The sequence below is a fragment of the Bombina bombina genome, chromosome 7, assembly GCF_027579735.1.
Source record: "Bombina bombina isolate aBomBom1 chromosome 7, aBomBom1.pri, whole genome shotgun sequence".
Classification (NCBI taxonomy): domain Eukaryota; kingdom Metazoa; phylum Chordata; class Amphibia; order Anura; family Bombinatoridae; genus Bombina; species Bombina bombina.
The window spans coordinates 84867784-84879807 of NC_069505.1; the positions used below are offsets into that span (position 1 = coordinate 84867784).

Consider the following 12024-nt stretch of genomic DNA (forward strand, 5'->3'; position numbering starts at 1 on the left):
GTGTTAGGTTTTTTTTCAGCCAGCTCAGCCCCATTGTTTCCTATGGGGATATCATGCACGATATCATTACCGTAAGTAGCGCTGGTATTGAGGGTTGAAGTGGAGCTAAATTTGTCTCAACGCTCCCTTTTCTGAGGCTAACGCAGCCATTCAGACAACTCTAAATACCAGCGTTGTCTTAAGGGTGTCCTGGAAAAATAGGAGCGTTAGCACCGCGGGTCTTTACCGACAAAACTCTAAATCTAGGCGTAAGTCAGTAAGTAACAAACAGATGGCTCCTATGTATTTTTGAAATGTGCCAGAGGGGCTATAAAAAAAAGAGTGGTATTGTCACCCCACAGAGACTTTAATAATGCCTGTATCCTCTCCACTAAGGGGTCAAGTTTTCCCACTTATATTACCTGAGACTGAAACCTTAGAACAGAATATTAGAGAACATCTGTAGAGGATTTATCCTCTCTTCATTGTCCCTTCTGCTGCAGGCCTCATTAAGATCACAAATACAAGTACAAATATCCTTTGCCTCTCATCTCAAAACTATAAATTAACCACGAGGCGTTGGTTCACTAAATTTGATCTGAGGCAAGCAACCTCATTAGGATGAAGAAACGGAATGAGCTGAAGGCACAATCTCCTTGATGGGTATTTTTGTTTTATATAATTTTGTTATATTAACAGACCATAACAATATACATCACATTAAATCCTTGTTATGTTCAGGAGCATCTCTTTCTTTACCAGATATAACCATATTGTGTCCTATTAAACAAGATCAACATATACCAAAACAGATGTTCTTTGTTACAGCTTGTCCTATCTATGGCAAATTTAACTTTTATCACCAATTGTCTATAGGGCATCTTCATCCTCTTCCTGTTTCTAAAGAGCCATGGACTCACATTACTATATACGTTGTCTTGATTTACCAGGGTCACAAGGAAAAAATACAATTCTAGTGGTGTGTTACCTATTTAGCTAATAAGCTAATTGCATTCCTCTATTCAACATACAATCCTCATAAACTCTCGCTAATACTTTTATGAACAAAAAGATTTATGCCCGTGGACTTCCTGTCACCATGCTTCTGTAAAGCCTTGCACAGCAATGTTAGAACATTGCTCATCCCTTCTTTTTAATACCAAACACAAACTAATAGACATGATAAAGAACACTAACCACATTTCCAAAAAATGTACCTGAATCTTAATTGATGCTTAACAATATGTTGTTGTTTTTTAAAAAACATAAATTCTTGTACGGTATGTCACAGTCCACCGTTAAATCTTAAATCTCATAGATTTTGGTATCTCATATTTCATGACGTTATATGAAAATATCGAAAAAAAGAGGGGGTTGGGATAACGCTATGCGTTTCAGCCGCCAGGGGCCTTTATCAAGATCTTGATAAAGGCCCCTGGCGGCTGAAATGCATAGAGACTGCTTACTCTGTACCTTCGTTCTCTAACTACCTCCAGCTGGTAAGGCGTATTCGATATACCATTTAGGGCAGGTACATTGAGCTATATTCTATAGCAGGAGTAGACTCTATGGCCTAGATTTAGAGTTCGGCGGTAAAAGGGCTGTTAACGCTCCGCGGGTTTTTTTCTGGCCGCACCATAAATTTAACTCTGGTATCGAGAGTTCAAACAAATGCTGCGTTAGGCTCCAAAAAAGGAGCGTAGAGCATTTTTACCGCAAATGCAACTCTCGATACCAGAGTTGCTTACGGACGAGGCCGGCATCAAAAACGTGCTCGTGCACGATTCTCCCATAGGAAACAATGGGGCTGTTTGAGCTGAAAAAAAACCTAACACCTGCAAAAAAGCAGCGTTCAGCTCCTAACGCAGCCCCATTGTTTCCTATGGGGAAACACCTCCTAAGTCTGCACCTAACACCCTAACATGTACCCCGAGTCTAAACACCCCTAACCTTACACTTATTAACCCCTAATCTGCCGCCCCCGCTATCGCTGTCCCCTGCATTACACTTTTAACCCCTAATCTGCCGCTCCGTAAACCGCCGCCACCTACGTTATCCCTATGTACCCCTAATCTGCTACCCCTAACATCGCCGACCCCTATGTTATATTTATTAACCCCTAATCTGCCCCCCACAACGTCGCCGACACCTGCCTACACTTATTAACCCCTAATCTGCCGAGCGGACCTGAGCGCTACTATAATAAAGTTATTAAGCCCTAATCCGCCTCACTAACCCTATCATAAATAGTATTAACCCCTAATCTGCCCTCCCTAACATCGCCGACACCTACCTTCAATTATTAACCCCTAATCTGCCGACCGGAGCTCACCGCTATTCTAATAAATGTATTAACCCCTAAAGCTAAGTCTAACCCTAACACTAACACCCCCCTAAGTTAAATATAATTTTTATCTAACGAAATAAATTAACTCTTATTAAATAAATAATTCCTATTTAAAGCTAAATACTTACCTGTAAAATAAATCCTAATATAGCTACAATATAAATTATAATTATATTATACCTATTTTAGGATTAATATTTATTTTACAGGCAACTTTGTAATTATTTTAACCAGGTACAATAGCTATTAAATAGTTAAGAACTATTTAATAGTTACCTAGTTAAAATAATTACAAATTTACCTGTAAAATAAATCCTAACCTAAGATATAATTAAACCTAACACTACCCTATCAATAAAATAATTAAATAAACTACCTACAATTACCTACAATTAACCTAACACTACACTATCAATAAATTAATTAAACACAATTGCTACAAATAAATAACATTAAATAAACTATCTAAAGTACAAAAAATAAAAAAGAACTAAGTTACAGAAAATAATAAAATATTTACAAACATAAGAAAAATATTACAACAATTTTAAACTAATTACACCTACTCTAAGCCCCCTAATAAAATAACAAAGCCCCCCAAAATAAAAAATTCCCTACCCTATTCTAAAATACAAATATTACAAGCTCTTTTACCTTACCAGCCCTGAACAGGGCCCTTTGCGGGGCATGCCCCAAGAATTTCAGCTCTTTTGCCTGTAAAAAAAAACATACAATACCCCCCCCCAACATTACAACCCACCACCCACATACCCCTAATCTAACCCAAACCCCCCTTAAATTAACCTAACACTACCCCCCTGATGATCTTCCTACCTTGTCTTCACCATGCCAGGTTCACCGATCCGTCCTGGCTCCAAGATCTTCATCCAACCCAAGTGGGGGCTAGACATCCACTGAAGAAGTCCAGAAGAGGGTCCAAAGTCTTCCTCCTATCCGGCAAGAAGAGGACATCCGGACCGGCAAACATCTTCTCCAAGCGGCATCTTCTATCTTCTTCCATCCGATGACGACCGGCTCCATCTTGAAGACCTCCAGCGCGGATCCATCCTCTTCTTCCGACGACTAGACGACGAATGACGGTTCCTTTAAGGGACGTCATCCAAGATGGCGTCCCTCGAATTCCGATTGGCTGATAGGATTCTATCAGCCAATCGGAATTAAGGTAGGAATTTTCTGATTGGCTGATGGAATCAGCCAATCAGAATATAGTTCAATCCGATTGGCTGATCCAATCAGCCAATCAGATTGAGCTCGCATTCTATTGGCTGTTCCGATCAGCCAATAGAATGCGAGCTCAATCTGATTGGCTGATTGGATCAGCCAATCGGATTGAACTATATTCTGATTGGCTGATTCCATCAGCCAATCAGAAAATTCCTACCTTAATTCCGATTGGCTGATAGAATCCTATCAGCCAATCGGAATTCGAGGGACGCCATCTTGGATGACGTCCCTTAAAGGAACCGTCATTCGTCGTCTAGTCGTCGGAAGAAGAGGATGGATCCGCGCTGGAGGTCTTCAAGATGGAGCCGGTCGTCATCGGATGGAAGAAGATAGAAGATGCCGCTTGGAGAAGATGTTTGCCGGTCCGGATGTCCTCTTCTTGCCGGATAGGAGGAAGACTTTGGACCCTCTTCTGGACTTCTTCAGTGGATGTCTAGCCCCCACTTGGGTTGGATGAAGATCTTGGAGCCAGGACGGATCGGTGAACCTGGCATGGTGAAGACAAGGTAGGAAGATCATCAGGGGGGTAGTGTTAGGTTAATTTAAGGGGGGTTTGGGTTAGATTAGGGGTATGTGGGTGGTGGGTTGTAATGTTGGGGGGGGGTATTGTATGTTTTTTTTTACAGGCAAAAGAGCTGAAATTCTTGGGGCATGCCCCGCAAAGGGCCCTGTTCAGGGCTGGTAAGGTAAAAGAGCTTGTAATATTTGTATTTTAGAATAGGGTAGGGAATTTTTTATTTTGGGGGGCTTTGTTATTTTATTAGGGGGCTTAGAGTAGGTGTAATTAGTTTAAAATTGTTGTAATATTTTTCTTATGTTTGTAAATATTTTATTATTTTCTGTAACTTAGTTCTTTTTTATTTTTTGTACTTTAGATAGTTTATTTAATGTTATTTATTTGTAGCAATTGTGTTTAATTAATTTATTGATAGTGTAGTGTTAGGTTAATTGTAGGTAATTGTAGGTAGTTTATTTAATTATTTTATTGATAGGGTAGTGTTAGGTTTAATTATATCTTAGGTTAGGATTTATTTTACAGGTAAATTTGTAATTATTTTAACTAGGTAACTATTAAATAGTTCTTAACTATTTAATAGCTATTGTACCTGGTTAAAATAATTACAAAGTTGCCTGTAAAATAAATATTAATCCTAAAATAGGTATAATATAATTATAATTTATATTGTAGCTATATTAGGATTTATTTTACAGGTAAGTATTTAGCTTTAAATAGGAATTATTTATTTAATAAGAGTTAATTTATTTCGTTAGATAAAAATTATATTTAACTTAGGGGGGTGTTAGTGTTAGGGTTAGACTTAGCTTTAGGGGTTAATACATTTATTAGAATAGCGGTGAGCTCCGGTCGGCAGATTAGGGGTTAATAATTGAAGGTAGGTGTCGGCGATGTTAGGGAGGGCAGATTAGGGGTTAATACTATTTATGATAGGGTTAGTGAGGCGGATTAGGGCTTAATAACTTTATTATAGTAGCGCTCAGGTCCGCTCGGCAGATTAGGGGTTAATAAGTGTAGGTAGGTGTCGGCGACGTTGTGGGGGGCAGATTAGGGGTTAATAAATATAACATAGGGGTCGGCGATGTTAGGGGTAGCAGATTAGGGGTACATAGGGATAACGTAGGTGGCGGCGATTTGCGGTCGGAAGATTAGGGGTTAATTATTTTAAGTAGCTTGCGGCGACGTTGTGGGGGGCAAGTTAGGGGTTAATAGATATAATACAGGGGTCGGCGGTGTTAGGGGCAGCAGATTAGGGGTACATAAGTATAACGTAGGTGGCGGTCGGCAGATTAGGGGTTAAAAATTTTAATCGAGTGGCGGCGGTGTGGGGGGACCTCGGTTTAGGGGTACATAGGTAGTTTATGGGTGTTAGTGTACTTTAGGGTACAGTAGTTAAGAGCTTTATAAACCGGCGTTAGCCAGAAAGCTCTTAACTCCTGCTATTTTCAGGCGGCTGGAATCTTGTCGTTAGAGCTCTAACGCTCACTGCAGAAACGACTCTAAATACCAGCGTTAGAAAGATCCCATTGAAAAGATAGGCTACGCAAATGGCGTAGGGGGATCTGCGGTATGGAAAAGTCGCGGCTGAAAAGTGAGCGTTAGACCCTTTAATCACTGACTCCAAATACCAGCGGGCGCCCAAAACCAGCGTTAGGAGCCTCTAACGCTGGTTTTGACGGCTACCGCCGAACTCTAAATCTAGGCCTATATGTTTAATCCCTGTCCCAGGACCCGGTATTCAAACTAACTATTATCCTGAACTAGCTGGGTAAGGTAAAAAAGGAAATAGAAAAATTGTCCGGTACCGTAACAGATCAATGCTATGGTGTGATCACAGATGACACTTTAACCCGGAACTTCATCTAAGAACACGAACACTCTGAAACAACTGTTTGGAAACATCACGGACCAGCTTGTCTGTCAATCGGACATAAGGAATATCGGAAGCGGACACTTGAATAAGGTTATATAACAACGAGAATAAACACTTTGACACTAGCCGAAGTTTTCACTTTTATAGGATTTACTGTGAATCCGATACTACACCTGAATAACAGCAAAATTCATTATGGAATTGGTTTCTACTTGTATGTTTGTATAAAACCACAGATACATTGTATAGTAAGATACAGAGTTGCATAGTTTTATTACAGACTAAGGTACAACATACATTCAGTTAAACTATAGAATGTATAGACTGGCATCATATTTTTATATTTACAGTTCTTGATAATCTAGAACTGCAAGATTATTTTATTTAACATGTTTTATGTATGTGTAGAATAAATATGTTCTATTACTAATCCGTTTATCTGAGAGAAATTTTACTGTTATTCACTAAATAAGCCTACTGGGTCCTACTGCCTTTAAATTGAGACACTGACTTAGTCATAAGTTAACTATACTTTTAATATTTACGGTGGTAATTGCAGATCACACGGTGGTCTTTTAGGATCACTATTTTTACCTTACGGTCTTGGTTAATTTGACCAATTAGGTATAATCTCTATATTTTCACATTAGATAAACAGCTAGGATTTCATTTTTAAATCTTTATTGTTATTACCCTGTAACCAGGTACACATACTCTAAACTTCTTAACTCTGAGCTTTTTTAGCGCTATCCCAACCCCCTCTTTTTTTCGATATTTAATCTAGGTGATCTTTTTGAGGTTATGTCATCTATATTTGGGACCAGCTAAGAGTGTACCTTGACAATGCTTCTATACTGTAACATTCTTTTTTCTTTTACAGCCAGGTGAAGTAATTCCAAATACTGACAACCCTTGTGAACGTTGTAAATGCACTGATGACAAAGACAACATGAGTATGCTAAATAAAGTAAAATGTTCATCCCGTATTTGTGATTCGTGCTCACCGGTGAGTGCTATTGTGTTCTGCTACCATATTAGCATCCCATTAAATAAAGGAAATGTCTACTCCATAATTTTTATTGTTTAAAATGATAGATAATGCCTTTATTACCCATCCCCAAATTTTGCATAACTAACAGATTAATGTACATTTTACCTCAGTAATTACCTTGTATCTAACCCTCTGTAGACTGCCCCCTTATTTCAGTTCTTTTGACAGACTTGCATTTGGGCCAATCAGTGCTGACTTATCAGGGGTGGAACTATCATTCGTGTAGCAGGTGCAGTGGCACAAGGGCCCAAGTGCTTGGGTTCCATAGCAGCCAATATATACATAAGCATGTTGTCATTAATCTATTACATAATTCTATGTCAAACCTATCTCACCTTGAGGAGGTTGTTCACCTTTAAAACAACATGTAACCATTTCACCAGTGCTTAATTAAACAAGCTAGTGACTGTGTCTAAAGCTTTACTGGTTCTTTGCCAACTTCTAGCTACTGGTATATTGCTGCCTAACTTCTCTGCACATCTAAAAGAGCAACTTCTGACTTTGGCTGGAAACTTTCCTTCACCATGCTGCAGCTCACGCAGCAATCTTTCTGCACCCCTCCCTTACTTGCTCCCAGAAAAGAATATCTATGTCAGAGGCCGCCATTTTCAACCAACATCCTCTTCCACCGAGAACTCACAAGCCTCTGAGAGGAATCAAACCAGCAGGGACTGCGGCATCTGGGAATCCTAGCATCTAAGCTTGCATTGTGTCTTCTGCTATCTTTACCACCTTCTCAGTTCCTTGGGGTGAGCCACATCTAAGGGGTGAGTGAACTCTTCAGTATAAAAGTATACATCTTATCTAAAAGGGACATCATTAAAGGGACATTGTACACTCTCTGCAACTGTGCTGCCTAATTAAAGGAACATTGTAGATACAAGCATAGCATTATATCCTAAATAAAGGCGAAATTGTACACTATCTGTAACTTTGCTACCTAATTAAAGGAACATTGTACACTCTCTACAACTGTGCTGCCTTATTAAATGAACATTGTACATACCAGCATAGCTGTATATCCTAATTAAAGGCAAAATTGTACACTATCTGTAACGTTGCTACCTAATTAAAGGAACGTCATACACTCCAGCATAAGTGCACTACTTAATTAAGGAATATTGCACCCTTCAAGACAACTGAGCTGCGTATATAAAGGGGAAATTGTGCAATCCAATTCATGTTTGAGAAACTATTCATGAGAAAATCTTCTGCACAAAATCATTGTATCTACCTCCAAACATCTGCAGTTATGATTCACAAGTATACGCACATCTAATAGAACTCCTGTTGTTACTAACCGACATTCTAATTCATTACAGATCTATTCCCAACAGGAGTATCCTGCCTCCTAAACCAATCGTACTTATATGAAACCCATGTTTTTTTTTTTTTGTTTTTTTTTTCATGATTCAGATAGATCATGCCATTTTAAGCAACTTTCTAATTTACTATTAACAAATTTTCTTCGTTCTCTTGGTATTTTTATTTGAAAAAAGCAGGAAATTAAACTTAGGAGCCAGCCCATTTTTGGTTTAGCACATGCGTAGCGCTTGCTGATTGGTGTCTGCATTTAAAATTAAAATAAAGGGACACTGAACCCACATTTTTTCTTTTGTGATTCAGATAAAGCATGCAATTTTAAGCAACTTTCTAATTTCCTCCTATTATCAATTTTTCTTCGTTTTCTTGCTATCTTTATTTGAAAAAGAAGGCATCTAAGATTCTTTATTAGTTCAGACCTCTGAACAGCACTTTTTTATTGGTGGATGAATTTATCCACCAATCAGCAAGAACAACCCAGGTTGTTCACCAAAAATGGGCCGGCATCTAAACTTACATTCTTGCATTTCAAATAAAGATACCAAGAGAATAAAGAAAATTTGAAAATAGGAGTAAATTAGAAAGTTGCTTAAAATGTCATGCTCTATCTGAATCACGAAAGAAAAAAATTGGGTTCAGTGTCCCTTTAAATTGGTAATAAGAGTAAATTAGAAAGTTGCTTAAAATTGCATGCTCTATCTGAATTAAGAAAGAAAAATGTGGGTTTCATATCCCATTAACCACTTAAAGTAATAAAACCCCTGTTAGCAATACATCAGAACCCACTGTTAATCCATCAGATAAATTCAGTGGAGATCACCTACGTGATTTTATGAATGCTTGTTTACTGTTCTTTGCCCTGAAAACAAAGACCTTCACCTCTGACCGCATTAAAGTGTGTACAGCCATACCCTATTTAAGAGGTGAACCCCATGCTTGGGCCAAGGTTTTCCTCAAAAAAGATGATCCTATACTATATTCTTTTGAACAGTTTTTCCAAGCCATGTCAACTCTATATGACGACATCAACAAAAAGATCACAGCTGAAGCCACCATACATTCCCTAAAACAGGGTAAAAGATCTGTAGAGGACTACATATCATAATTTAAATGTTGGGCACGTAACACTGAGTGGAACAACATCAGCTTGAAAACCCAGTTCCATTTAGGATTATCTGATTGCGTAAAGGATGAGCTCTCCAGAACTAAAATGCCCACTACCCTTGATGTATTAATAAAAGTCTTCATTAACATTGATAGGAGACTAAGGGAAAGAAGAGCTGAGTTTTGGGGTTTGGACCTTAACCCCAAATGCACAGTCCACTCTGCATCTACATGCCCTAAGTCAACAACCAGGAGTGAGCCAATGGAGATTGCCATGGTAAATGGGCCGCTTTCCAGTTGTGAGAAGAACAGATGAAAGAGTCTCAATTTATATCTATAATGCTCCGCCAAGAAGCATGACTTGGAAACATGCCCCAACCTTAAGAGAAATCAAATGGGTTATTCATGCCCTGCAGAACAAATATGCACAACCACTTGTAAACCATCACCTTACTGTATTATACCCTTATCATTACAGTGGGAACAAAGAAGAATACACACTGACATGATTGTGGATTCAGGGGCCTGTGGATTGTTAATTGACTCTTCTATAGTAAATGTCAAATACCATGCATACTAAAAGCAACTCCTGTCTCTGTCCAAGTCATAGATGGGAACCCTTTATCAGATTGGCCAATCACACATCATAAAATCCCCTTACAAATCAGCTCCCCTATAGGGCATACTGAATTTGCTTCCTTCAATGTAATTTCATCTCTACTTTACCCTATAATACTTGATATTCCCTGGCTCTGGTTACACCAACCTTCCATATGTTGAAATTCTATTACTGTGGACTTAAAGGGACAGTCTACACCAGAATTGTTATTGTTTTAAAAGATAGATAATCCGTTTTTTCCCCATTTCCCCAGTTTTGCATAACCAACACAGTTATATTTATATATGTTTTACCTCTGTGATTATCTTGTATCTGAGCCTCTGCAAACTGCCCATTTTTTAAGTTATTTTGAAAGACTTGCAGTTTAGCCAATCAGTGATAGCTCCCAGGTAACTTCACGTGCATGAGCACAGTGTTATCTATATGAAATTCATGAACTAACACCCTCTAGTGGTGAAAAACCTGTTAAAATGCATATTTAAGAGGCGGCCTTCAAGGTCTAAGAAATTAGCATATGAACCTCCTAGGTTAAGCTTTCAACTAAGAATACCAAGAGAACAAAGCAAAATTGGTGATAAAAGTAAATTGGAAAATTGTTTAAAATTACATGCCCTATCTGAATCATGAAAGTTTATTTTGGATTAGACTGTCCCTTTAATCTCCACATATTGTCAAAAAACTTGTTATCCTCATCCAATAATCCTCTCAATTATAGCCTCCATACCAACAGCTTATAAGGATTTATGTGAACTTTTTAATAAGATTGAAGCTGATAATTTACCACCTCACAGACCATATAATTGCCCCATAGATTACTCTGCCTGGAGTATCAATTTCCTATGGCCATATCTACCCACTATCCAAGCCAAAGCTCAACTGTTTAAAATAATACCTTCAGGAAAATGTGGGAAAAAAAGTTCATCAGAATCTCCATATTCCCAGCCAAAGCAGGATTTTTTTTTTGTTTGAAACAAAGACCAGAGCCTACGGCCTATCATAGATTACTGTGAATTTAATAAACGTACCATGAAGTGTCTTTAGTCACTTTATGGTACGTTTCTCTAGACTTCGTACCCACCGACGCTATGCAAAACTTGAGAAATGTGTATTTGATATTTCCACCATTCCATTCCTTGGATATATTATATCACCTGAAGGTATCCAAATGGATCAGTCTAAAATCACAGCCATAACTGAATGGCCTATTCCAACCAATCTAAAGGCAGTTCAATTATTCCTCCGATTTGCAAACTCCTATTGGAGTTCAAAAAGGTGAGTGGGGTCAGAACCAGACTGACCCAAGTATGCACTTGACTAGCACTTCTGTATCTCCTATCTACTAAAAAAATTCAGGAAGTGGGAAAGTTACGCTATTGTTAAAATATATACTTTTATTGAAATTGAAAATAAAAAGATGGGCGCATTTAAAAACACAAATACGATACGTTGTAGTACATCAATTGTAAAATAGCATGTGTGTTACTATGGGGTTATAAGATTAACATATCAAAGGTAGTTGTGTATTCAGTTGGGGTGAGAACAAATATTAACCTTTGCCTTATGTGATGGTAATAATTAATAAGAGAGAAAGGACAGAAGCATTAATTTGGCACACTTGGGTGGATTATCATCTCATTCATATATGGTGGGTGATGGCATTGTGTGTGGTGTGGATTTAATTAAAACTTAACATTTATTGTATACAAAGAATAAAATATTTCTAGTGTTGTGGACCATGCCACTGGGAATACACTTATCTTATGTAGCTCAAAAAAAGAAATTTACAATAGTACTATCAAGGAAAAAAGAAACAAAACATTTATAGTATAAAAAGAAATAGCACTGTATGCTCTCTGGGTTAGAGTAAATCTCCTTAATACCACAATTTAAATAGAGTAGGAGGAATAAATAAAGTTTGAATATGATTGCTATAGACGTGAACCGCAGCTGACTGCAGGGGGGAAAT

General features: G+C 38.1%; 1 protein-coding gene across 1 annotated transcript in view; it reads left to right on the top strand.

The window, feature by feature from the left end:
- Positions 1 to 12024, top strand: part of LOC128636241 (intestinal mucin-like protein) — a 52993-nt gene that overhangs the window by 15219 nt on the left and 25750 nt on the right. The window contains exon 6 of the mRNA XM_053689279.1: positions 6842 to 6967. Within this exon, the coding sequence (XP_053545254.1) occupies positions 6842 to 6967 (126 nt within the window). The remainder of the gene's footprint in view (positions 1 to 6841; positions 6968 to 12024) is intronic.